General features: G+C 36.9%; 2 protein-coding genes across 5 annotated transcripts; one reads left to right on the top strand and one right to left on the bottom strand.

The window, feature by feature from the left end:
• Window positions 1-2,099: 2,099 nt before the first annotated feature.
• LOC132151768 (ubiquitin-protein ligase E3A) lies at window positions 2,100-13,196 on the top strand. Of its 3 annotated transcripts, none has more exons than XM_059560123.1 (11): window positions 2,100-2,258; window positions 3,190-3,272; window positions 5,002-5,054; window positions 6,909-8,155; window positions 8,285-8,429; window positions 8,679-8,884; window positions 9,125-9,289; window positions 9,394-9,549; window positions 9,648-9,721; window positions 10,203-10,346; window positions 11,761-13,196. In XM_059560123.1, exons 3-11 carry the CDS (start codon window positions 5,012-5,014, stop codon window positions 11,879-11,881), a joined length of 2,301 nt encoding a protein of 766 aa, XP_059416106.1. In that variant the 5' UTR covers window positions 2,100-2,258; window positions 3,190-3,272; window positions 5,002-5,011; the 3' UTR covers window positions 11,882-13,196. The 3 variants fall into 3 exon arrangements, with proteins under 3 accessions (XP_059416106.1, XP_059416105.1, XP_059416103.1); XM_059560122.1 differs by having other exon boundaries at window positions 4,937-5,054; XM_059560120.1 differs by having other exon boundaries at window positions 4,741-5,054.
• A 1,173-nt stretch (window positions 13,197-14,369) lies between these two features.
• Window positions 14,370-21,123, bottom strand: LOC132151767 (cyclic nucleotide-gated channel cone photoreceptor subunit alpha-like). Of its 2 annotated transcripts, XM_059560119.1 has the most exons (9): window positions 20,820-21,123; window positions 19,301-19,411; window positions 18,724-18,840; window positions 18,266-18,442; window positions 17,794-17,853; window positions 17,334-17,474; window positions 17,068-17,169; window positions 16,869-16,975; window positions 14,370-16,407 (listed from the first exon to the last, which is right to left on the bottom strand). In XM_059560119.1, exons 2-9 carry the CDS (start codon window positions 19,399-19,401, stop codon window positions 15,002-15,004), a joined length of 2,211 nt encoding a protein of 736 aa, XP_059416102.1. In that variant the 5' UTR covers window positions 19,402-19,411; window positions 20,820-21,123; the 3' UTR covers window positions 14,370-15,001. The 2 variants fall into 2 exon arrangements, with proteins under 2 accessions (XP_059416102.1, XP_059416101.1); XM_059560118.1 differs by lacking the exon at window positions 18,266-18,442 and having other exon boundaries at window positions 14,371-16,407.
• Window positions 21,124-21,397: the final 274 nt, after the last annotated feature.

Raw genomic sequence — 21,397 nt, 5'->3', positions numbered from 1 at the left:
ATGTAATTCAACAACACATCGCAGAGTCATGAATTTTTTAGACCTCTGGTATTTGAAAAGGCTGAAGGAATGAAAATTAAATGAATGGATAAAGGACGGTATTGCATTTATTTTTTTCTTCAATGTGAAGATCTGTTTTTCAAAAGTGAAAATTTTCAAATGTATGCTATGTATACGAACACAGGAGTTGGTTTCGAATAAAACTGTCAAATGATTGTGATCCTGCATTTCCAAACCCACAAATCAATGCATTCAACTGCTCCATCACCTTTTGCCCTAAATCCTACCATCAGTCTAGAAAGTGAACACAATCTCACTATAGACCTTGAAAGAATGTGAGCTGTGTGTGTATGTGTGTGTGCAGAAGTCCCTGTGGAGGTCTGTGCGCTTACTTCTCTTTCACTGGTAGCTTGTTTATGTTCTGCAGTGAGTGTCCCAAGGCCTTGGCATTTTTCACAGCGATGAAATCTAAATATAAAAAAAATAATAATAATAATAATTCATTTTTTTAAGAGTGTACAGTTATATTATAAAATATTATTACAATTTTAAATAACTCTACATTAAAATAAAAAAGCAGTTCTTTGAATTTTAATAATATTTCATATTATTAAATTTTTTACTGTTTTTTTTTTTTTTCAAATAAATTCAGCCTTTTGAACTTTTGAACAATAAATATATATGTTTTGCCCTTTGGTTAGTTTTGTTGTTAAGTATGTTTTATAAATGAATCAAAACTTAAATTTGACCAATCAAAATTGCTGGGGGTTTTTTTATTTTATTTTTTTAGAACAAAATATTTTTCAAATCTTTAGTGCAGGCATCTCATAGACATGTTAGTTTCACAAATATTTTTGTGAACATATAGTCCATGTGTTAAAAAATATGAATAGTTTTTGCCTCTTGTTTTCAATAGAAATGCTGCACGACAACTTTAGATTAGTTCACTCTTTCCATCTCGTAATGTTTCGGCAGATTTGTATGAGTGCGGTGGGATCTCAAACCATGTTGACTCCGAGCTAAACAGCTGTCTATATTCATGAGATCCTCATTCTCCACAGCTGCATCATCATAAACAGTCACCTTTTCTATTATTCAAGCCCACAAGAGTTTCCTCTGAATTTACAGGATGTCTCTTGTCTCTTTCAGAAGAAAATTGTGCTTTTCTTGCAGGTCTGTGAGATAAGCAAAACACTCAGCGGGATGCATGTGTAATCTAACGGGTGATGTTCATGCATTTTACAGTGATCAATAGCTTGGGATAGGAGTCAGATGTTCAAAGATCTATGAATTTCCCCATGTTGCACTGTAGCAGTGCTGACTCTAAAGTTTTCCTAGTCACTGCCGTCGTACCATCATGTTATTGTGATACACAGATTTTGTATTCAGTGATGGCTTGTGGCATATATGCTTTGTGTTTTTTGTCATGAAATGGAGATTTTTCTTGCACGTCTGAGCAAACTGATAAATCTGTGTTACACAGTTAGATAAAGAACAAAAGCTTGGATCAATAAATGGTAATCAAGTCTTTTACAGCTGCTGCTGCTGCTGCTGCTGCTGCTTCTTGCATCTGTAAAAGGCTGAGATGTGAATAGGGTCTTGTGATAGGCTGTCAATACAGGAACAGACTTCAGATTCTCGGAAACCAGTAAATAGTTTGTGCTTACATTATTCAAGCTGGGTTATTCACAGCTATTTTATTACAGTGCTTGCAAGGCAGCTCTGTATTGATATTCTTCAAATTTTCTGGTTAGGTTTTTTTTCTAACCCCGTAAACATAGGTATTGGACTTCTGCAGTAAATTCAGCCCGAATCATTGAATGTGCAGTCTCTATTCAAACTTTATCTTTGTTTTTAAATAATTTTAGGCTTATTCATTTTATTTTATTTTTTTTATTACTGCTGATGAACATTAATATTACAATGGTTTCGTTTTTGATATATGTATATAAATTTATTTTTTATGTCGTGTTTCAAGACTTTGTTCATTTGATCTCATGGATAACATTTTCACCGTTTTATCACTTTTCTACACATTTCACTCTTGACTAACTGCCAGAGCGCCGTGCCGTGGGTTTTATACTGATGTCGTCCTCGTCTCGCACTGCATTGTGGGATCGCTCTCCGTGTTTGCCTCGGTTGATCAAGATGGCCGCGAATATTTTGTGGAGGGGTTGGAGTTGAATACACGCCGCACTCGGACTGATTGTGATGTTGAGAGACCAGATTCATTCGTCCGCATCAGAACATCTTCAGAAGTATGCTGTCAAAACATGAATCACGCCTCTTCCGCCCCGATCGCGCTTGTTCGAAGCCGTAATGAGCGCTGTTAGGCCAGTTAGCCGCGCTGCTAACAGCTCCGGGGAGGGACGGAGAGGGTTTCTGGCAAACAAGCGAAATCTGTTTAGTCGCGATATCCTAAATACGTCCTCGCCTTTGATTACGCAACAATAACTTTTACGTAAAATCCGTCCGCGTCTTCGAAATGTCAGACAATGGTTAGCTGCAGCTAGGCTAACTAGTTACTCAGCTCTTTTCTTCTGTTACTCCCCATGGCAGTTACTGCAAGGTTACACGATTAGCTGCTCTCACTCTGTATTAAGCTCACCGATCAGCAGCTCACTGTAATCATGAGAATAAGGTCTGTGTTCGTTCGTTTTAAAATGAGCTGTGTATGAATGTGTGCCAGGCTGAAGTTGTTTGTGCACTGTCATGCCCTCTGCCTGCCCCTTTCCGGCCTCACCTCCTGCTCGGGGTAAACCACTGTTTACCGGTACACAGGATGTTTTCGTTGCGAAATCACACTGTGTGTTTTTCGTTCAGGCCTCTGTTTAGGTTTATGTTGCTGCTCTTCTCGCGGTCACATGGGCTGTGTGTCAAAAACTTGGGCGCTGACTATCTAGACAGCATTTTTGGACATCGAAGGGTTGCAGAGTGCTGTCTAGGTAGGCAGCTCGCTTTGTTTTAAGACACTGTCCATGGTGACATTCTGCCCCGTGATACACGTTAGGTTCGTGTTTACCCACAGTATAATGTTTCTCAATCATCTTGAAGCAGTTATGATCAGTAGTTAATGTGGTCATTTTATTTTTGGAAGAACCATTCCTTTTATCTGTCATCTGTGGATTTTGTGTGTACAGCGAAAAAGTTATTGATGTGTGTGAATGACCGTTCTCTGTTCATCTGCAGGATTGCTTCCTGACCACCTTTTGGTCTCTTTGAGTTCAGGGCCTCAGAAGAGTGTGATATTGCAAACTTTAAGCAAGTCTAATGTAAGTTTCTTTGTTTATATCTTGTGTTTTTCAACTTTAAAATATCTGTTTTTAATTACTACCTTAACTTGAAATACTCACCAAGCTTAATTGCTGATTGGTAAGATTTTTGTGTGCGTTCCCCCACCACATTTTCTCGGCATGCATAGCCTTGCATTGCATTAAAGGAATAGTTCAACCAATTCTGTCATCATTTACTCACCCTCCACTTGTTCCTGTATGTTTATTACCTCTGCTGATATTTCAAAGGATGTTTGGTAACTAAACAGTTGACTAGCCATTGAGTTACATAGTATTATTTTTTTCATAGAAGTCAATGGCTATCATCAACTTTGGTTACCAGTATTCTTCAAAATATTTTATTTTGTGTTCAACAGCTGAAAAAAAGACACGTTTAGACCTTGAGGTTGAGTAAACTTGTAGCATTTTCATTTTTGTTTGAACTATCCATTTAAGAATTAGTAAATCGTCATTATCACAAAGGTGTGGTCACACGGATTCACCACATTGACCAACAGGAAGCTGCTTGATTTAAAAGTGACTTCTGTGTGAGGGGTGATTTATGCCTTTCTGCACTATTGACAATGAACATTATTTCCCTGCTTAATTTTGCTAATGTGACCATATCTTAAATGTGTTTTTCAGTCTGTTCTAAATGAAATAATTTCTAAGTTTAATATATCAGTCGACTGAATTGGTATTTGGTCCAAAAGGAGAAATCATTTTTACAGTAAAACTCTTGGAAGTACATGAAGCCAAGCAATGAACATGAAACAAATACACTGTTTTAAAAGTCTAGCCATAAGACCTCAACATTGTGTCATTCCAAAAAGCATGCTTTAGGTATTGCAAATCAAATAAGCAGTTTTTGATGAATAATCATGTTAAAGCTGTAGTAAAAATGCAAGTTTCAAATATTATTGTAAATCCCAAGAAAAGCAGAATTTTCTTTATTTCCATTGTAAGTGTTCCTTTTACTGATTTGTATTTATTTGTAAACTGAGAGATGAGAAACTTATTTGAGCATTGTTCAATATTTTGCCATAAATGCTGTCAATAGAGCAATTTATTGAACCTGAAACATTTTGGGTGCCTTTATAATAGACTGACATCAAATCAGTGATGATATGAAGACAAAAATGTGCATTGAATGTTTTCTGTTGTGACATATCAGTGCATGCTATTTTGTTGTCCGTGCAAAAAAATTTTGGAAGCATGGTCTAACAAGTAACTGCATTATAGATATTCCAATCATTCGGTTTCAGATTAATACTTTTCTTTAAAGACATTAAAGCATAATGCTTGATTTTTCTATGCAACAGTCAACCTGTTTTGAAGGCTGTTGAGAAATTCAAATGATTGGTTTTATTTGAGTTTTGTTAGTGGAGAAATATTTGCACTTTTGTGAACTTATTTTGGGATTGAACCATACTAAACCCTTGCTGCCCTGTTTGAATGTCTGATACAGGAAGCGAGCGGCTGCAAAGCATTTAATTGAGCGCTACTACCACCAGTTAACAGAGGGCTGTGGAAATGAGGCCTGCACGAATGAGGCTTGTGGCTCTTCTCCGGGTTTCCAGCGCATGGATAACAATGCAGCGGCCATCAAGGCCCTGGAGTTATATAAAAATAATGCCAAACTGTGTGATCCTCATCCCTCTAAGAAAGGAGCCAGTTCAGCCTTCCCAGAGAACAGTGCCAAAGGAGCTCACAATTTCTCTGCTTGCAGCAACGGGAAGATGAACCATAAGGACCTACAACCCACAAGGGAGGACTTTAGAGGTGAACAGTGTTGTCACGATTGCAGAATTTCAATAGAATGAATATTTCTTGAATTTTTTTGTGTATACAGAACACTCACAAACAACAGCTCTTGGATTAAATAATATAAACATGTTATTTATAAAGCACATTTAAATTCAATCTTGGTTGGCCAAAATACTGTACAAAAAGTAAAAACAGGAAACACAAAATTGAAATCGAGATGAAACCACAAGAGAAAAGATTTAAATTCAGCTAATGTAGAAGCAGTTCTAAAATGTAGTGGTAACTGCCAACTTTGGGCCAGCCACTACAAAAGCTTGATCGCATCATGTAATTTCCAACTGCTTTGTTGAGAAAAAAAAGCAAGAAAATAATTAAAAAAGGAATTAAAATACTAAAACACAAACACACACACACACACACATATATATATATATATATATATATATATATATATATACATACAAATATGACATTGTATGTTATTGAACAAACATTTAAAGTTAAAAGTAAAAAAAAAAAAGTTAAATTTATTATTTTTTGAATTAATGATCATTATTGAAGTATATCTCAGTTAGGTAAACAGCATCACATTTTTCTGGTAAATATTCAGTATTGAAGTACAAATAAATAAGTCATATGATGCTTTTTTTTAAAGATCATTACTTTGTGTATTTGGTGTAACAGAATATGTTGACATGATTTCATGTGCAAAAAACACATCATTTTTTTCAAATACTGTTCGTTATTGTAGGTCCTCTATGCCCCGCCTCTCTCACATGCGTCATTTTCTACAGAGTCCCTCCTTCTGACAAGCACTAGTTAGAAATGTAATGCCCTTTTCCATAATCACGAGCTTCATCTTTCAAAATAAATGTAAAGACAGTTAATAATGTCCTTAGTTTTACTCTAGTTCAAGCCCAAAATGGGAACAAAGTCTTGTGACAGACACAATGATGAAGCTCGTATGTGTTCGCAGTACATAAGCCATGGACTGTTAAGACAGCTGACTCTACTGTGTGACCCTGTCTCTTTTTCTCTCTCTTTTTCTCTCTCTCTCTCTCTCTCTCTCTCTTCCACACACACACACACACACACAACATGCAAAACTCGGCATTTGAATAGTCAATAGCAAATTCTTAAACTAATAACAAAACATACTTACAGTAGCTGATTCAGAAGCGCATAAAATGCGTTGCTGATCTGTTGTACGTACTCTTAAAGATTCCTAAATGCATTTTCTTTTGGAAGGCCAAATAAAGTGCTTTTGCTTTCTAGAAACACACAGCATCTCCCTGACATGGCTGCTTCAACACTAACTGCAGTTACTGAAACCATGCCTTCTTTCTGTGCGTGAACATCTGTAAACCATTACGCAAATATTTCCACATCGTGACGTAGAAGTGGGGGCATGTTTGAATGAGCCTTTTTAGAGGGCATGGCAGAGTCTAAACTTTGATAAAGAATATTTCTTTGGTTTTGAGACTTTAGTCTTTGCAACTTCAGGGATCTTATCTATGTGCAATCAGCTTGTAACACTCCAAAGAGAAAGGAAAACTTGAAATCGCATCATATGACATCTTTAAGTGCTGCAAGCCCCCCCCCCCCCCCCCCATTCCAATTTCAAACTTCTTTCTGGTTGGTGAGAAGTGGCAAAAAAAGGTCTGCACACTATGAATGTAAAAAAAAGACCAAAAAAAGTTTAAGATTAAAATAATAAAAATAATGATAAACACAACTTTGCTAAGGAACAGCTAATGTCTCGGTCACAACATCACCTTAATCCCGAATCCAATTTCAAACTACTTTCTGATTCATATCTTTGACTTACCACACAAATGATTTAATATCCTTTACCGTGTTCTTCGGCAGATCTGAATTACTTGACAGAGGAGAAGGTGTATGAAATCCTGAGCCTCTGCAGTGAGACCGAGGACTATTCTCCTCTAATCCGTGTCATCGGTAGGGTTTTCTCAAGCGCGGAGAGTCTAGTCCAGAGTTTCAACAAGGCCAAACAACACACAAAGGAAGAGCTCAAGTCCCTTCAGGCCAAGGATGAGGACAAAGATGAAGATGAGAAAGAAACGGCCTCTGGTTCATCCACAGCCATGGAGGTGGAACCTGAAGCCTCTGCGTCAAGCACAGACGTCCCTTCTCATGGAGAAAACAATGTTCAAATGTTGGGTCCTGTAGAAGTTTCTGTAGACATTGATGCTGTAAGAAGAGTGTACGACAGACTATTATCAAACGAAAAGATTGAAGCAGCATTCCTCAATGCGTTAGTCTACCTGTCGCCCAATGTAGAGTGTGACCTCACCTACCATAATGTGTATGCTGCCGACCCTAATTACCTGAACGTCTTCATCATCGTCATGGAGAACAGTAACCTCCACAGTCCAGAATACTTAGAAATCGCCCTGCCGCAATTCTGCAAGGCAATGAGCAAGCTACCTCTTCCAGCTCTGGCCAAGCTTGCGCGGTTGTGGTCGCAGTACGGTGCAGACCAGATCCGACGTCTGGTCGAGACTTTCCAGCAGCTTATTACCTACACGGTTATCAGCAACGAGTTCAGCAGCGAAAACCTGGTCAATGAGGATGATGGTGTGGTGGCAGCCACTAAGTGCTTGAAAATCGTCTACTATGCAAATGTGCTGGGCGGCGACCTAGACATGGATCATAACGAGGAGGACGACGATGAACCGATCCCAGAGTCCAGTGAGCTGACCCTGCAGGAGCTGCTCGGCGAGGAACGACGCAACAAGAAAGGACCTCGGGTGGATCCGCTGGAGACGGAACTGGGCATTCGTGCCTCGGACTGTCGAAAACCCCTCATTCCCTTTGAAGAGTTCATCAATGAACCGCTCAATGATGTGCTGGAAATGGACAAAGATTACACCTTCTTCAAGGTGGAGACCGAAAGCAAGTTCTCCTTTATGACCTGCCCGTTCATTCTTAACCCTGTGACTAAGAATCTAGGCTTGTACTACGACAACCGGATCCGGATGTACAGCGAGCGCAGGATTACTGCCCTCTACAGTTTGGTGCAGGGACAACAGCTGAACCCTTACCTGCGACTCAAAGTGCGCAGAGATCACATCATAGATGATGCACTTGTCAGGGTAGGTCTTGAAGAGCTTGCAAAGATGAATGTTGTTTCATCACAATATACCTGAATGATTTCTTGTGTATTATTTATTATATTTGAAGAGCATTTGTGAGTATGTGATTGGATATGTGATTGGTTTTAGTTGGAGATGATAGCCATGGAAAACCCAGCAGACCTAAAGAAACAGCTGTATGTGGAGTTTGAGGGAGAGCAAGGAGTGGATGAAGGAGGGGTATCCAAAGAGTTCTTTCAACTGGTCGTAGAGGAGATTTTTAACCGAGATATAGGTAATTATCATTATTTAATCCTGCTTTATTTATTCAGTATACCTTTTGGTTTTCTTTTAAGCATCCTAACACAAAGATTGATCACTGATACTGGACTGGCTAACGCACTGTTTATAAGCTCTAGCAGGCTTGATGTTCCTCTCAGAGCTTGTTTTATTGATATGGATGATCTTATTGATTCAGTGAGCGTGAGATGAGGATCTGTTGTGCATTTTTGTCTTATACTTTCTCTTTCTGTTTCACCCCCAGGCATGTTTACCTATGATGAAAGCACAAAACTTTTCTGGTTCAACTCTTCATCATTTGAAAATGAAGGCCAGTTCACCTTGATAGGCATTGTCCTGGGCTTAGCGATCTACAATAACTGCATTCTCGATGTGCACTTCCCCATGGTGGTTTACAGAAAACTAATGGGAAAGAAAGGAACGTTTAGAGACCTTGCTGACTCTCTTCCGGTAATACTTGCCTGGTTGATTTAATTAGTTTTTCAACATTATTTTATTTTTTTTAGAAGGGGAATGTAAACGTAACACCAAGCAATTATTTGATGGACAGGATTAGCAGAATACCTTGTAATATCAGTGCATCTCTACAGAAAACTATTTTATTTATATATATATATATATATATATATATATATATATATATATATATATATATATTCTCATAATGGTTCCGATCATCTTTTTATTCAGGTTCTTTATCAGAGTCTGAAGGACCTGTTGGAGTATGAAGGTAATGTGGAAGAAGACATGATGATTACTTTCCAGATCTCACAAACAGACCTGTTTGGAAACCCACTAATGTATGATTTAAAGGAAGGGGGAGATAAAATCCCAGTTACCAATGAGAACAGAAAGGTTAGTCCACTTTTACACCAGCATTGCTATCATTCATTCAGCATTTAAAAACACAAACGTGTTCATATCTGCCGGTGAACACAGTACGAATTGCGTCTCTGCAGGAATTTGTGGCACTCTATGCAGAGTACATGCTGAACAAAAGTGTGGAGAAACAGTTCAAGGCCTTCAGAAGAGGATTCCACATGGTCACTAATGAATCTCCACTGAAGTATCTGTTTCGACAGGAGGAAATTGAGCTGCTTATATGTGGTAGCAGGGTGAGTTTGCTACAGATTGTTACCTGCTTCCAGGCTGTTCTTACACATGTGGCAGAGCCATACATATAAACCCATAACTTTGTGTTTTTCTCGTGTAGAATCTTGACTTTCAAGCACTTGAAGATAGTACAGAATATGATGGTGGATACAACAAAGACTCTCACATTATTAGGTATGTGAATGTTTATTAAAATAATTACATTATATATATATATATATATATATATATATATATATATATATAATACAATTTGTGATGTTGTGTGGATTAGTTTCTCTGTGACTTAAGTTACTACTAGTGATCTGCTGATATTTGGCCATTTGAAGTTTGTTTCTCCTGTTAAAAAACTTACTGACAGCTTTGTAAATGGATAATAAATATTCCGTTTTCAGGTAGCTATTGTATTTCAGGTATATCACGACCAAATGCTGTACAAGATTAGCATCAAGTTAATGATTCATTTTTATGTGAGCAATTTTTTTTTTTTTTTTTGGTCATTTAATTATGGTCATTATATTATGCATCAGCCATCTTGCCCTCCAGACATTCACATCAGCATTTAAAAGCACAATATCAGTTTACCACTAGTTGTAAATACTACTTCCTATGTGAAATTAAAAGTAAAGTGTATATGATATTTTTCACACATCAGGGATTTCTGGGAGACTGTGCACTCATTTGGGCAGGAGCAGAAGAGGCTGTTTCTTCAATTCACCACTGGCACAGATAGAGCTCCAGTTGGAGGTTTAGGCAAACTCAAGATGATTATTGCCAAAAATGGCCCTGACTCAGACAGGTAAACTCAAATTCTTTCTCTCTACACTGCCATTCAATAATGAGTTCAGGTTTTTGACATCATACCTTGTTCAAATACTGGTACGATCATGTATCAGATTGATTAAATCTTGAGTCAGAATATGGGGCCATTGACTCTTTTTTTTTTCTTTCTTTTTTTTTTTTACTTTGAAAAATGTGAGACTTGGGCAGTGGAATGGAGAAAAAATGCAAGTCTTTTGGCATGGCAATCTGAAAACATGGCACTCATTTATAAGATGCTGCAAAAGATGTGAGCACAGCAGTCAAAGCTATCCGTCTAGCAAGTTTACATAGAGAAACAAAGATCTGTCTTTTATCTGATCATGTTTACATTGAAAAACAATGGAAAAGTATCACAGTGGATTGAAAAAAATGCATTCTGTGTGAACCAGTCTTAAGGTTGTCATCATGCAGCTGAATTATTTTTTTTTCTCCACACCTTTACTGTCTGGACATGCTTATTTGTAATAAAAATAATGTGATAATTCAATAATGGTATTAGTTCTTCAGTGCTTTTTTTGTAGCACTAAGAATTTGTCATCAAATCTTAAAAATATGTTTTTTTTTTTTTTTGTTTTTTTTTTTCACACATATATATATATATATATACACACACATATATATATTCACACTAAAAATCATACTTGTAAAAATCTGTGTCATTAAGTGTTATCACCGTACCGTTGTGATGTTATGCAAAACATTTTGTTTTACAGGGATATTGGAATGCGAGTGAAGTGGGCTACATAATAAATCATATTTTGGCATTCAAATACATCACGAATACAGAAACATTAGATTTTGTATCGAATGAGAGACCCAACATTGGTTTGTTTCGTTTTAGCCTAAATTAATTTGTTTTCGCTAATCGTTTATATAGCTCTAACTTTTTTTATATTTTTAATTCTTGTTCTTTTCTAAATACTGGTAAATTGAAAGGATTTGTTGTGGAGTGAGGGGAACTAAAGTAGCCTAGCTATATTAACAGTGTTTATTATGTTTGTAAACATTATTGTAAACACTTATACGTGACTTGTTTTTTTTTTCTCTAAAAATACGCACTTTATTTTATATGCGTAGCGTATTTTAACCAATAAACCTTTTTAAATATTTTTATAAATTACCAAAAAATAAATAACTTTTTAAACCATTTATTTGATTGTATTAATCGGTCAGAATTCTTACAGTCGGTTAACGGTTAACTGGTTAAAATTTGCATCCCTAGTTACAATGTTGATGTATTACATTCTTTTTACTAAGAGCATTCATGTATATGTGTATAATTGCAGTTTTACCATATGGAAATTACATTGTCCATCTATATAGATCACTACAGCAATAAACATGCAAAGTCTTCTTAAAGTAATACGTTCTTCCTCCCCTCCTATGGTCAGGTTACCCACTTCTCATACTTGCTTCAACGTGCTGCTCCTTCCTGAATACTCCACCAAGGAGAAACTTAAAGAGAGACTCCTTAAAGCCATCACTTACGCCAAAGGCTTCGGCATGCTCTGAGGCACCGGGATCCACAAAAGAACTCACTCGCCCTCAGAGGTCTCCTTTGTGTGTCAAAGGAGAATTCAGCTACATCAACAACTAAAAGTAAATATCAAGTTTAAATGTAAGGCAAGATGAAATGGGGTAAAATGGGAAAGTTCTGGTGACCGTGTGCCTGTGCCTAAACAGTAGATTAAACCACACTGGACTCTTGGCTCTCTCTGTCCCTCTTATGTAAGTGTTAAGGTTCCCTTTTTGTATGCACTGAGATATAGCATTATTTATTTTAAGGGGATGAAATCTCTTGTCATGTCTGCCAGGAAGTCCACTCATTTTTGCTTTTGTAGTCATAAAAAGGAGAGACGGTTAGAAGTTTTCAACACCTGCAGGACTGATCACCATCTTCACTTAATAAGATCAAAAGGAGAAAGTGGAACTTTATTGATGTGTTATGGCTGAACTGTGAAAGTGCACTTAACTCAATATTCAGAATGTCTCTTGGTGTTTTTTTTGTGGGGGGGGGGGTGTTGGAGGTCTCCCCTTTGACATTTTTTGGCTTGTGTTTCATTGGTCTTCCATAGTCCATTTGCATTTGCAGCAATGCTTTCAAAGGTACAGAGCAGCTCCAGTCTCAATTTCATGTACAGGAATCTGTATTTATTGAAGAACTGCATTGTTTGTAATGCTGCTTGGCAAGTTGTGCTGCTCTTTTATGGCCAGTGTTCTGCATTTCGCTTCAGAGCCAGCTCTTTCTCTCTTACACAGAATTAATCTGTTTGTTAAAATCAGTCCATTTTCATGGTGCATTCCTGACAAAAACAAGTAGTGTTTCAAAAAAAGAGAGATCTAACCTTCCCATAAACCTCTCTCAAAGGCTTCCTACAAGTGTTTTCTTTTGTTATCTGTCTTGTTTTAATTCAAGATGGCAGACTTTTAGTCAGTGAATGCTAATTGACAGTGCCCCATGAAGAAACTGATTCTGTTTTAGTTGCTCTTTTTTTTTTTTTCTTGGTCCGCACAGTGTCTGGCCCTATAATGTTGGATGAAAATGATGGAGAAATTGGCACAGATTGAACCACTATCTTGTCGTGCCAAACATATATGCTGAGAATCGCCGCTCCGGTTTGTCCAGGCATAGCTGGAAACCCACTTTAGTGATGCCCTCTACATTTTTAGTTTTTCCTTTTTCCCCTCTTGCTTATTAAATGTGACTGTGGTTTGTTCCACTGCTGATGGCGCTAACGTAAAAGGGGGAAACAGAACTTGATATTGAGAATGACATCATTTGATTGTTTCAAGTTATTCTTAAATAAATTCAAAACTGAAAAACAAACCAAGTGTGAAATGTGATGAAGAGATTGTGTGGTTTCAACTTCTGGATCTTTTGTGGTGTCACAATTCCGGAGTTTACACAAAACCATTTATAATGTAAAATGCATACAAATTTAACAAACATGTCCATTTGAACAAATTCAGCTTAGCCTGTCACAATAATCAATATATCGACTTATCACGCAATATATGTACGTGACCTCAACCATTTTTAGTGTCGCAATATATCGCCCATTATATTTACTTAAATGTGTCACCATGTTTTATACATTCCACTTGCGCCTGTCTTTTGCAGCTTCTCGTAGGCTACATAACGTGGTGTAGTCGTGAAGAGCTTGTTAAAATTTAAAACATGCTTCTACAAAAAAAGTTTAAACTGCAGATTTGGTCTTGTTTAGGGAACGGTGCCTTTGTGCATACAGACATCTGACTGCTAAGTAGTGATTGTGTTTTTCAACATTAGTCTGCACACTTGATTTACAGAGAAAAGGTCCGGGAAAAATATGTAGATGGAAAAATCTCCATACAAGTTTGTGCATTTTTTTTTTTTCTACTCGTTACTTTGCACTTTTTGATTAAAAATAAAAGCAGAGTTTATTTACTATTTATTAAGGTAACTAATTATAAGATTCTTAATTTCCACAATCTAAATATTCTCAAAAATTAAAAGTTTGGAAGTGTGTAGGCCTTCTTGCATTTTATGCTGTTACATTATGATTTTATATTCAGTGGCATAAAATGGTCTTTAAAATCACAATAATATCGATTAGCGCAATTATTTCTGGGGCAATATATCGCACAACAAAATGTTATCATGAAAGGCCTACATTCAACACCATATCAAAGGCAAAATACTGTTTTTTGGCATTAATCTCTAAGATTAACTAAGATAACAGATTTTACACACTTTAGGATTTGTTTGCCTGGAGTTTTTTGTAATTTAGACATTTAGACACCGTTTCACCTTTTCTATGCCAGATGATATCTACAAGTACAGTTTGTGGTCCCTAACATGACACACACACAATACATACTCTGTTGAGCATTTCTAGTTCATCTTCTGGTTTACTACAATTAAATAATTTAAATTAAACACTTGTAACAAACAAGCAACATTTGTTAGAATGTTTATTAAAGAACACATTTGGGTACTCTTGGATAGTATAGTAAAATGTTTTGGCTTGTGTCTGGAATGATTTTATCAAGTTGTTTTTCTAGCAACGCTATTAGCCATATTTGAATAATAATGTTTAATGAGCAGGATCAGAACATCATCAAAGGAACTAAATATTAATTTAGAATTTATGTTCTCATACTTGTGCCAAATGAACAATTGGTGTATTATTCCTCTTCTGAACTACAAATGTAGACCTCATACAGTATGATTAAGTGACTTTTTTTGGTTACGTTGATCATAATAAGAAATCTTTCTTGCACACCAAATCAGCATATTAGAATGATTTCTGAAGGATCGTGTGACATAGAAGACTGGAGTAATGATGCTGAAAATTAAGTTTTGCATCACAGGAAGTACATTTTAAAACATAATATTTCTGGATATTACAGTTTCAAAAATAATTCTGACCCCATGCTTTTGAATGCCCTGCTTTCTGTCATCTGAGCTGTTCTTACTGCACATATTAAATAAATACAACATCAGCTTTACATTTTAACACATATATATGGCAATTGGTACAATGTCATGTAAAATGTATAAATAGATAAGTATAAACAGTTTAAAAGTATTGTATATGTAGTATGTACATGGGTAGGAAACCCCATTAAAGCCAGTGTCTATGTTATTGACTACTTTGTTGTCTTCTCCTCTTCTTTTTTGTCCTTAACAACTTCAGACAGATCTTCTACCCGTAGTGTTTTCACTTTGTTCTCCATGTTGGTGATCCTCTGTTTCATCTTGCTCTGATGGGATGTGTATTCGGCCATAAGCTTGGCAAATTTACCAGTCATGACTTCAAGGTTGTGCTCCAGACGGTGAATCTTCTCTTCCAGATCTTTGGGATCAGCACCAGCACTTGCAACTGCCTCATCAAGAAGGTTGTCTTTCCTTAAGATGGCCTTTCCCTTCTCCTCCAGGGCTTTTTTGGCATCAGGGTATTCAGTAAGCGCTTCCACAAGGTCATCTTTAGACAGTGCGAAGAGGTCAGAATAGCCGACGCTACGAATGTTCGCCGTTCTTCTGTTTCCGGCTTTACTGCCTTTGATTCCAAGGATACTGATCTCTCCAAAGTAAGCGCCGTCACTGAGCACCACAAACTGCGTGACGCCATCATCAGCAACTACAGCAAGCTTTCCTTCTTTGATGATGTACATTTCTCGGCCAATGTCACCCTTTTTACATATGTAGTCTCCAGGACTGAACACCTGAGGCTGCAGCTTCAACACCAACTCGATGAGAAGTCCAGCTTCACAATCCTGGAAGATTCGCACCTTCTTCAGTGTATCTAAATGGACGTTGATGGCTATCTCAGCTTTGAGCTTGTCTGGGAGATTCTTCAAGACTTCCTTCTCATCACAAGTTTTCTTCTCCGTCCAAAGGTAGTCAAACCATTTGATGACCCTGGCCTCCAGATCTTTGCTGACCTTCCGGAACTGCATGTACTGCTTGATGGAGTCGATCTTAGCCTGAAATTCAGCTCGAGAAGCGTTCATGTTGGAGATCATGGCGCCGACGTTACCGACGATGGTAGCGAAAATCAACACTCCGATGAGGAAGTCCATAACGACAAACAAGTATTCGAAGTCTTTAACAGGAGGTGGCGTTTCTCCGATGGTGGTGAGAGTAAGAGTGGACCAGTACAGACAGTAGATGTATTTTCTGGCCAAGCGGCCATATTCAGGGTGGCTGATGTTTGGATATACCCATGTGTCTGTCCCAAAGCCAATCGTTTTGGAAATAGCAAAGAAAATACAAGCGTTCCAGTGAATAATAATCAGGATGTAAAGTACAAGGTTACTGATACGGAAAATGTTTGGATAGTTTGTTCGGGTTTCTGTGCGGTCGAAGAACTCGAAGAGACGTGCCATTTTGAAAAGGCGGTTGAAGCGAAGTTCAGGATTGTTGAATCCCACTTTCAGCATTAACAAATCCGTCGGGATCATTGAAATCATGTCGTATTTAAACTGGGGGATTTGCCTGTAATGATCCATCAACTTCTTAGCGTCTTTGACGAGGAGACCCTGCTCCAAGAAGCCTGAAAAAAAACAGAATAAAAATGTAAAAAGAAAAGGAATACAATTTTGACAAGCTTGTAGTATCTAGTAGAGTTAGCTTAGAGTCATTGCTAAATATTACTACAGTATTTTCTATAATAATACATTTTAAAATGGAATATATTCCTGTGATGCAAACCTTAATTTTCAGGAGCCTTTACTCTTAAGTATTCAGTATTCATTCTAATATGCCGAGTATCAGCTTTGAAAATAGTTTTGCTTCCACAGTATGTGGGAAATGTGATAATTTTTTATTTTTTCAGGGTTCTTTGTGAAATAGAAATGTCAAGAACAATATTTATGTTATTGTATATTACATATTTATTTAATATTTTTTATATAATGGGTATATTAAATCAATATTATTAACATTAACATTGATAGTAAATATCAAATATATTATTCATGCAATATTTTCATTCTTTCTGAAAAATCACCCTACCTGTTCTTGATCTGACAAACGTGTCTGCATAATAGATTGCATCTGAGGTATAGTCCATGATGATCCAAAGCACTGTGTAAGAGTTCTGAAGCTCATTGAAACAGGCCCTGAAGAAATAGAAACAATGAAGCACTTGCCACATCTCTCTCCACATCTAAAGTTGATTTCATGAGAGATTCTGCACGAACAGAACACGAACCTTGTCACCAGCATCATCAGGTTGTAAAACACTGGGGCTGCTATGACCGAAAGCCATCTGTAATACTTGTCTGAGGCTGGATCCATGATCCACACATCTTTCCTAAAACACATATTAGATTATCGTCTGGCCACTTTCAAAGATGAACACATACTAAATCACAGCATCCATCTGTGAGTAATCAATTTCACCGTCTGATAATAATAATAATAATAATAGTACTAAATCTACACTATCGTTAAAAATTTCATTTGTGGCATACTCACGGCGGAGGAGGAGCATCTTTCTTTTTATCGTCTTTCTTATCATCCTTCTTTTCGTCTTTTTTCTCATCCTTTTTCTCATCTTTTTTCTCTTCCTTCTTGTCTTCATCTTTTTTTATGTCTTCCTTTTTGTCCTCCTTTTTGCTTAAGGTAACATTTTGGGTTGTTTTTATTTGAATTTGCTAGTAAACTAGTCCGCTATCTAAAAATCACTAGTGTGAACTACTTCTAGTAAACTCTCATGTTATCCTGCAGAGGGCAGCACCAATATTCACTGAACACTAATAAGGCAATGCACTAAACATGTCAGACTATCATCTGTTGTTATAAACTTCATATTTGAGATAAGTTTATTATTTAGGATTCTGCAGTCTAGCATCTATCATATCCACACTATTATGCAATTTATAATGCACTATATAGGGGTTTATATCTGAAGGAGCTGTTTCTACATGGTACTTACTCATCTGTGTTGTTGCAGTTGTTCATATTGTAAACTGCCAGAGGCCAGTGATTGGCTTTTCTTAAGGAGCAAAAGGCATTTGTTTTTGTTATGAACGTGGAGTACATTTTGAGGGATCTGATTCTGGGACAATAACTATAGATCATTACTGCTGAATTATTATCTATAGTGAACATCTATTTCTATTCTACAATTTATTGTGATACTGTTTACTTAAAGGGGGTTTCTACATGGAAATCTACATACTGTTTTTGGATTTTAACCTCTGATCCAACCCAGTTTTCTTGATTATTATTATAATGAAATCAATCCTCAGCTTTGTGATCTGTTTTATGAATCATCGGCACACAGTACGGATTTACTGTATTTTTGCACAGATGCAGTATGATTCTCTGCCTGATCCTTTCATTTTCAAGGACACTATACCAAAGGCATTTCTGCCTGTATACAGAAAATCTTTTTCTTGACTTACTTCCTCTTATGAGGCCTGTCAGGAAGGCCTATAGAGGATCGGGCATTACTTCCTCGACTAGATAAGTCTTTGAGGTCAGGTCCACGGAATCGCTCCAAGAAGGAGTCGGGACGCTCAACCTCTCTGTGAAGCCTGTGTGATGCCCAGCTCCTCACCATTACCAGAAACTGGGTGAGCCTGGGAGACCGAAAGATGTCAAACAGAAACACTACCAAGCTCTTTAGACAGTATGTAGCTTTCTGTTCAAGTCATGTCAAATCCACACTTAACATTTTTAAGTTTCAAGTTTTGTTGTTTCACTTCCCTTCATAAAGCATGTATGGTATGGTATGTATAGTATGGTAGAATCAAATGTGTTAATGACTGATGCTGAGTGTGCATTTGACTTAACTTAGTTGTAATCATGGTTCACATGGTAAACTACATTAAAGCTTTGGTTTGGATTGATTTGATGTTACCTTGCCATAGCCCCAGCACCTGTGAAAGAGCTTCTCCTGGATTCCTGAAACTGGCTGGCTGCAGAAGAAATTATCCCCTGCACGTCAGAGGAAGTGTCCTCACATAGAGAATGTGGCCTGGGAAAAGTTGGGGGTAAATTATGTTAAAAAAATTTTTTTACAAAAAGACCATCTATTGACACTAAGCAGCAAAGCACCAGAACTTAGAATAAAACACAAGAAAGTTCTCCAGACAAAACAAAGTGTAGCACTTGCAGCTCCACAGATCTTCCTGAAGAATCCAAACATTCAGATTTTTAGCTAAGTCTATTTTTAACAAAATACCAGACCATTTCAATCTAATCTTTAAAAAAGGTGTTATAAACTAATTGGGGGAGTCAAAAATATATTTGATATAGACGGCAAAACCGCTTTCTGTGCTTGGCAGCTTTCAGTTAGGAAAAAGTAAAAAAAAAAACTAAATTTAAGTCTGAAAATCCATTTTCATTGTTGACTTTAGTACAAAATCATAAACATGTTACGTGATGCTCAAAAAATGTACAATATGACCCTTTTAAGATCCTCCTGTTATTCTAACCTGCTTGCACCATTTTCAGTCCTGTCCAGTTCATCTTCAGAGGCTCGGACCGAAAGCCTGTGTTGGGATGGGTAGGACTGCTCTGTACAAATCTTCGCCATTGTCTTTCTTCTCTTTGCCTATTCAAGGCATCCAGCACTTGACAATACATGTCAAACAAAGGACAACACCATAACAAAAGGGCCATGAATAATTAAAAATTTAAAGCATGTATTTGATCCTTAATGTAATGAGGCTTTCAGTGGGCTACTGTTATTGCTGATGATAATGTTGTATCAGCTGAACCAGTGGGATTAAAATCTGAAGAGATTACAAGAACTTGTTTTTGATTTAACCTCTGCAAACTCATTTTCACACTGACAGCAATGCCAGCTGAACACATCGCCTAAAAATACTCGCCGCTTAAATACTAAACAAGATCAGCGGCCCATTTCTCTGGTAGATCATGACCCATGTACTTTAAAGCCACCTGATATCAAGAACTCTTAAATAAAAGTGTGACTGCATATAGCAGGGATTGGCATTAAACAGATTTTCGGTTAAACTCAGTGATAAATTGAAAAAAAATAAAATTATGTTTATTTAATCATGTGGCAAGAAATGTCCTAATCCAGTTATACACCAAACTATTGCTTTGTGTTTTCAGCGTCTTTGTCTAAAAGGGCAATGCTGCGCTTTCTCTATCTAATGATGTTTAGTTTTATCATATTGTTGGAGGAAGATTAATGTAATTAGACTAACTCACCAATGCTATTTGTGTAATCTATTCCAAATCCAGAACGATGCTTATGCTGAGGGCACCAAGCAACTTCTTGCCAGCAGTCCTGATTTCTACCCGCCAGGGTTCTGCTATCTGAGGAACTGAAGTCCCCACTGCCCACCCTAAAGTGTGGTCTTTTTTTTTTTTGATAATTTGTACTGTTATCATTTAACACCACTCTGTTCATCCTTTTGTTGTAAATGTTCAGTGTTTATGCTAAATCATAGGGAAAATTAACTGTGTATTTATTGTTAAATGAATAGTAGGCTACAATAATGTAATGTATTTTCTTCGTGAAGTATAATTATATAGTCTTTTTACTTCTTGTTTTAAAATGTTACAGAAATTGTAAAAAAAAAAAAAAGAGTACCTTATGGTCAAGGTGGCAGTTTCTTACAGAATATATATTGTTGGCACTGTAATGTAAAGCATCACTATTGCATCATTCTTTCCCCAAATAACAATCTGGACTGGTTTATTTTCACTGAACGGTTTAGTTGGAAAGCTGAGCACTGCTGCACGTGCGCAATGAAACGCTCTGACTAGATAGAATCCTGGTCACTTATTTACATAAGTTACGAGCCTTAGTAGTTAATACACTATACAATATTTCAGTATCTTGATTATCTTTTTATTATCGTCTCATCGATGAATTTACGCAAATATAAACAACAGTGCAACAAATAAGCCTTCGTATGGGAAACTTACACTTTCATATAATTTATATATTTATATCCGTTACACTATTTATCTAGTAACCATTCAATTTATTAAACTTACCTGTGAAGCAACAATATTTAGTAGTCCAACAGATTTAGGGCACCAGATCAGACAAAATTCCTGTTCAAGTTGCTCTTTGGTTGAAGCAGTTGATGATCCTGCTCAGTATTAACCTGTAAAATCCCATCTTTAAAGAACTATATCGATTTTGCATTTTTGGCCGTCAGGTTTCACCCACTTTTGCTGTCATTACCAGTCTTCGTTAGACTGAGATTTGTGATTCTTTAGATGTCCCAATTTTTAATAGACAGCTAAAGGATGCGTCCAGGAGTCCTCAGCTCCTCAGATGACTGACAGCTCCGAGCTTTCAGTATGGACGTGGGCGGAGCGTAGTGTTCTTCTCCTCATTAATATTCATTAGCAATGACAAATGGTAATTTTTACAACAGACTGGAACGTTACGTTTATGTATGTAATTCCTATTTTTGTCTTTAGGACATATTTATTTCTAAATAGCACTTTTTTCCTTTCTTTTTACATGAATCATTGTAATTGGCATTCTTTATTTCACCTTTTTTTCTGAAAATAATGTTAAAATATGTTATTTATTATCTTAA

This window comes from Carassius carassius, chromosome 10 (assembly GCF_963082965.1).
Source record: "Carassius carassius chromosome 10, fCarCar2.1, whole genome shotgun sequence".
In the NCBI taxonomy this organism is placed as follows: domain Eukaryota; kingdom Metazoa; phylum Chordata; class Actinopteri; order Cypriniformes; family Cyprinidae; genus Carassius; species Carassius carassius.
The sequence above is the reverse complement of the archived record's forward strand: the minus strand, read 5'-3'. Positions and strand labels throughout refer to the sequence as shown.

Excerpts from the sequence above, each read along its gene's own strand:
- LOC132151767 (XM_059560119.1), bottom strand. The coding sequence starts at position 19,401 with ATGGCGAAGATTTGTACAGAGCAGTCCTACCCATCCCAACACAGGCTT. Across the intron at positions 18,841-19,300 it reads ACTGAAAATGGTGCAAGCAG|GCCACATTCTCTATGTGAGG; the intron begins GTTAGAATAACA and ends AACTTTTCCCAG. Across the intron at positions 18,443-18,723 it reads GGTGCTGGGGCTATGGCAAG|GCTCACCCAGTTTCTGGTAA; the intron begins GTAACATCAAAT and ends TCGGTCTCCCAG.
- LOC132151768 (XM_059560120.1), top strand. Across the intron at positions 8,156-8,284 it reads TAGATGATGCACTTGTCAGG|TTGGAGATGATAGCCATGGA; the intron begins GTAGGTCTTGAA and ends GATTGGTTTTAG. Across the intron at positions 9,722-10,202 it reads AAAGACTCTCACATTATTAG|GGATTTCTGGGAGACTGTGC; the intron begins GTATGTGAATGT and ends TTCACACATCAG.